Source organism: Sinocyclocheilus anshuiensis, unplaced genomic scaffold (assembly GCF_001515605.1).
Source record: "Sinocyclocheilus anshuiensis isolate Anshui unplaced genomic scaffold, SAMN03320099.WGS_v1.1 scaffold369, whole genome shotgun sequence".
Classification (NCBI taxonomy): domain Eukaryota; kingdom Metazoa; phylum Chordata; class Actinopteri; order Cypriniformes; family Cyprinidae; genus Sinocyclocheilus; species Sinocyclocheilus anshuiensis.
Window position 1 is genome coordinate 584,139 of NW_015540935.1, and position 5,834 is coordinate 589,972.

At 38.5% G+C, this 5,834-nt stretch overlaps 1 protein-coding gene across 4 annotated transcripts in view; it reads left to right on the forward strand.

The window, feature by feature from the left end:
• Nucleotides 1–433: 433 nt before the first annotated feature.
• LOC107689538 (keratinocyte differentiation factor 1-like) overlaps nucleotides 434–5,834 on the forward strand; it is a 9,791-nt gene continuing 4,390 nt past the window's right edge. The window contains exons 1-5 of one of the 4 annotated variants that reach the window (XM_016487555.1): nucleotides 434–525; nucleotides 624–754; nucleotides 3,025–3,495; nucleotides 3,586–4,063; nucleotides 4,399–4,467. In XM_016487555.1, coding sequence (XP_016343041.1) covers nucleotides 3,115–3,495; nucleotides 3,586–4,063; nucleotides 4,399–4,467 — 928 coding nt within the window. In that variant the 5' untranslated portion in view covers nucleotides 434–525; nucleotides 624–754; nucleotides 3,025–3,114. The other 3 variants (XM_016487554.1, XM_016487557.1, XM_016487556.1) reach the window with 3 other exon arrangements.

Genomic DNA, 5,834 nt, shown 5'->3' on the forward strand with positions numbered 1-5,834 from the left:
GTCCTCTTTTGGAAGACCAAACAAAGTAGTTTCGCTTTCACAACGAAGCACACAGCGCCTTCACGACACGGCGGCGGCAACAACAACACTACAGCAAGACTAAAAGTTACGCCTTCTTTCTTTGCGTGAACATTTGGGCGGTGTTATGCAAATCTTCCCACATAGTGATGTAGATATGTGGGGGCGTGTTAGAACGAACCGTTTTAGGTAGGCGTGGCTGACTCTTAACTTTTATAAAGAATATCTCTTTGGTTTTGAGACTTTAGTGTTTGCAACTTTACAGATCTTCTTTATGCACCAAGAGCTTGTAACACTCCAAAGAGAAAGGAAAATTTGAAATCGCATCATATGATCCCTTTAAAACGTAGATCAACTATCCGTCAAAAAAATATCCGTTTTTTTTTTCCGTGTAGCCTCGGTTGCAAACGGCTGCTGATCTGATTGACAGTCAATGAAAACTGGTCAGCCTTGCATGTTGCGGGTTACGTCACCGGTGTCCATGTCCCGATGCACCTGTTGAGTCAGGTAGGTGTAACGTTATCTGTAAGTGTGTTCACACAAGCGGGAACGACGAGCGTGCAGGTCAGACCGTTCCCCCTCACTTTCTGCTCTTTGTGAGACAGTTCGAGGGCAGCTGATTGAGCACCGGCTGGATATTTGTGCACTAACAGTGAAATCCAGGTCGAACGAGCTTGTTGTGCTCTCAGGACTTCCGGAAGAAGCCCGTCACACTGCGACATTTCCCCCATACGGTGTGAGTAACGTCCAACAATAACAACGTTTATTCTTTCTTATTCATGTTACTCCTTAAGATCACCTAGTTTAAGTATTTCCCGCATGCAGTGGTGAACTAGTGCGCTAGTTAGTCTGCTTCCTAAAGCCGCATTTCTGTGATTTGACCGGCTGTTTTGCGGCAGAACTGCACTATGTTTGTTTGTTTGGGGACTTGTGTGAACTTTGTAGCTTTTCCCAATTTGTAAATAATCAGTTGCGGCCTTAAAATAGAAATTAAAATGAGTATATGTCGATTACTCTGCATCATATAGTGTAATCTAAAACTCTATTTAAATTGAAAGTGATTATTTATTTATTTAATTACTTCACCAAGTCTGCTTTTTAAAGTTGATTTGTTTCAGTAGTGTCGAAAAACATACTTAATCATATTTGAGAATGTAAAACGTAATTCACCTGTATTTCCTCGACTGTGTCCTCCTCAAACTGAGTATGTATAAATACATTTATATATATATATATAGCTATGTTTACATAGCTCTGATATATATTCTGTTGTTAATAGATTATATTGTAGGTTATAAAAATATAATGTAAATATTAAAAATAATTAATTGTGACAGATTTTATACTGTTAATAATGATGTTTGGAGTTTCCCTTCTATTGTCCTCTAAACGTCAGCCTAAAATAGGTAGTAAGCAATATGGTACACTTTAAATACGAATATTATAACATTTATAGTAAAAACCGGCAGCTGTGGTGTCAGGACATACTTTATACGCATACTTTGTTATGTATATATAGTACAGTGAAGATGTTACAAGTGTTACAGGATGGCCTTTCGACTGTCTGTATTATGTAGGGGTGAATTCAGGTCAATTTGGACAGTTTTTGCATTGATTTGATTGGGAAAAATGTCCCCAATTAACCTGAATCAACCCTGGTTCACATGTAGAACAAATTCACTTTCTTTTCCTCGCTGTATTATATATTTCACTTGTATATATCACAGTGGTAAATATACAAGTATATCTGAGCGACTAAAATGTATTTATTACTGTACTTAAGATGGCATGATGGAAGACCACATAATGTTGAAAAAAAAAATCTGCAGTAAAATTACGTGTTGTCTTTTAAAATGTATAATTTTTACTATTTATGATAAATTTTTTTTCCACTTTAAGGCTTTAGTTGACACAATGAAACTTTATACGTGTTTCTAAGCCTGGCTTTCTAAGTGTTGAGGTGAAAGTTTTACTTTCACTATCTTATTAACAACGACAACAGCCAAGAAAGCAAACACAAAACAGCTCTTAAACTGGTTGGTTTGCATCTCTTGGGGAAATTCGGGACAACTCGCTGCAGTTTTGTTACTAAGACTGCTTGAAAGTGTAAGATAAAACTAGAGCTGCACGATTCTGGATAAATTGAGAATCGTGATTTTTTTATTGTCTCGAATAGAGATGACGATCCTCCCACGATTCTGAACTAAACAAAATAATGTGTGGCAAAATATGATTGCTGCACTCTATTTAAAAGTGTTTAATTAATTTGAATGAATTATTAAACATTTTAATATACACTACCAGTCAAAAGATTTTGGACCGTAAGATTTTAAATGTTTTTAAAGAATTCTCTTCTGCTCACCAAGCCTGCATTTATTTGAAACAAAGTACAGCAAAAGCAGTAATACTGTGAAATATTTTTACTATTTAAAATAACTGCTTTCTATTTGAAATATAATTTATTCCTGTGATCAAAGATGTATTTTCAGCATCATTACTCCAGTTTTCAGTGTCACATGATCCTTCAGAAATCAATATAATATGCTGACTTGCTGTTCAAGAAACATTTTATTATTATTATTATTATTATCATCAATATTTAAAACACTTCAAAAACTTTTGACTGGTAGTGTATATGTATTTAAAATATAATATATTTAATACACCAATTTAATATTAAAATTATGAAAAAGCTGTTTGAATCATTGATTCAACGACTCACTCATAAACCTACTGGATGAATCAGCATTTTTTAACGATTCTCTTGAATAAAGATTCATTCAATTATACATTTTTTAAGTCACTTTTCGCCACCTAGTGACGAAACAATGCAATCGATACAAACGTTATGTGGCAGGTTTAATAGACACGGGAGAATCTTTGTCATTTAGAAATGAGATCGTGTGGTTGTCTGAATCGAGATCGCGATCTTTTAACGATTAATCGTGCAGCTCTAGATAAAACCTTCATCTCATTCCAGTTTCTCCTATTATGTCTCTTTAACAGACCCTGCGTCTCAGATCCTGTGACTCAGTCCAGCGTCAGGTAACAGTAGAAACAGCCACCAGAGGACGGTCTGGGCCGAGTGTTGTCCCTATGGAGAGCGCCCCGTCCTGGACCAGTGGTCCCATTGATGAAGGGCCATACCGAGAGCGCTCCGTTGACCCCGTAGAGATTGAGATCCAGCCCTTCGGAGTGAGGCACAAAGTCAACAAGGATGCCAACGGCAATACGACTGGGCCGGAGACCGTAAGCTTTCTCCCCTCCAAAGAGGAGCCCGTCTCGGGGACGTATATGTGCGTACCTTGTGCTTCTGTGCGAAGCTGCAGGAAGCTCTTTTGTAGCGTTTTGACTTGTGGACTGTACCGCGTGTGCCGGCGCTTACCTTGTCTCCTTTCGAGCGAAAGCTCAGCTCCCAAAGCGCCGGTGGAGAACCAATCAAGTCCTCCACAGGCAGAGAACGGCTTCTATCCTGACATCCGCATTGGTGGCGTCAAAGTGGACACGTCCGTCATTGAAGATAATGCATCAAGTCCTCCACAGGCAGAGAACGGCTTCTATCCTGACATCTGCATTGGTGGCGTCAAAGTGGACACGTCCGTCATTGAAGATAATGAGGAGCATGCATCGTTTTCCACTTCCAAAATCGAGATGGACAGTCCGATTTACTTCAGTAGTTTACTGGAGGATGACTTACTCTGCGGCAGCGGGATGGAAGACGTGGACAAACTCATCACCCGGAAGCTCATGGAGGTCTTCTCTGAGTTTGAGATCAACGAGCTGGCCAAGTGCACCACGGACTCCATGTTCCTGCGGCGCTCCCGGGAGATCAGTCAGCTGATCTCGGATATCGTGGAGGAGCACGACATGGAGGAGCAGGAGGCCGAGTGCCGGCTGGTGCGAGAGATCATTCGCATCAGCACACGCAAGAGTAAGAAGAAGCCGCAGGTCAGGCCGCAGGAGCTGCAGCGGGACAGCGGCAATGACACCTGGAACAGCAAGAGGAACAGCCAGAAGAGCAGCTTCAGTTCCATGAGCGATGGAAGTGAGTGGCAACAACAGTTTTCTTTCTTTTCCTCGCCGTCTAGTCCTGAAGTTCCTCAAATTTTGTTTTCAGTGGCGTCTTGCATACCTCGAACTTTCATCATCATTTACAAAGCTTGATGATGTTCTTTCTATGCACTTTAAAGTGAATGGTTACAGATGTTGCCAAGCCCTGAACTTTCGGTGTGTGTCTCATAGTTCTTGTTGAGAGATATATTTAGAAAGCAAGACTGAGTCACTAACGCTGTTTGTCTATATTAGTATCTGGAAATCACTGCATGCCATATGTTGCGTATAATGACAATGTATAAATAAACCATTTTATTCTGTCTTTAGAGTTGCAGATTTCGATGGAGAGGTCAGATGACATTGAAGCCAGGAAGTTACGCAACAGCAGTAGCCAGTGTAAGTAATGAATTAGATTGTATGAGCTATTTACATTGATTTTTCTTAAAACACAAAACTTTGAATAATTATGGCAATATGAAAACACGTCTAGGATGCATTTCACCCCCAAAACTATTTTCATGACAGTTTAAATTCCCATGATGTATAAATGCAGTTTAAATATTTGTATTTCAAAAGTTGAAATGTTCAAAAGTTGTTGTTGTTTCGAAAGAAACAATGTTGCACATTTACAATGTTACCAAAGGTTTATATATAAAAAAAAAAAAAATGCTGTTCTTTTTTTAACTTTCTATTCATCAAAGAATCTTGAAAAAATCGGGCAAATCAGCATATTATGACACTGAAGACTGGAGTAATGATGCTGAAAATTCAGCTTTATATCACTGCAATAAATAACTTTTTAACATATATTCACATAGAAAACAGTTATTTTAAATGTTAATAATATTTTGCAGTATTACTGCTTACTGTATTTTTGATCAGATAAATGCATGAGGGTCTTTTAAAAAAAAAAAACATGAATAAATCTTACAGAGCCCAAACTTTTAAATGGTACATTACAATATATTTTTTTCAAATTACAATAATGTGAATGAGAATTTATGGTAGTGAGAATTCTTATAAAATATCACAAAAATAATATTGCAATGCAAAAAATTACAGTGATTCTAAACCTCCTTTTTTTTATACATGCAAAATATAATTTCTTATTTCGGAGTGAAATATGACCTGGACTTTCGTGAGATTCACCCATAGTTTGTTTTGCATAAACCTAAGTCATGCACAAAAAGTCCCCATGCTAATGTAGTTAGCTCTCAGCTGAGCGCGGTTCTGTGCATTAGTGTAGCAGTGCTGTGCGCCGCTCCCTGCCTGTATTAAAGGCTGTTGAGTGGCTGCATCAGCTCTGGAAGAATGAGAGGGGTGTGTGGCCGCTTTCTCTCGTGAGTTTGAGGGGTTTGTGATGTAACCAACCACATTGTCACAAACAATGCTCTCTTGTCTGGCAGCCATCTGATCGCTTACACTCCTCTGAATTTGAATGTCTCTTTTCCTCATCAGCGGTGGTTTACCCCTCCCCTTCTGTTTGCTTGATGTTATTTTCATGCTCTACAATGTTGGCAAGCAACAGCTGGATTTTTTTTTTCCATAAACGTTTGTGGGAACATGAAGTTGAGAATATACTAACTTTCAGCATGCTGTTCCGAGAGCACAGATTGTTACTTGCTCTCTGTAGGATCATATCCTACTTTATCATTTTAAAATATTAAAGGGGTCATATGATGCGATTTCAATTTTTCCTTTCTCTTTGGAGTGTTACAAGCTCTTGGTGCATAAAGAAGATCTGTAAAGTTGCAAAGACTAAA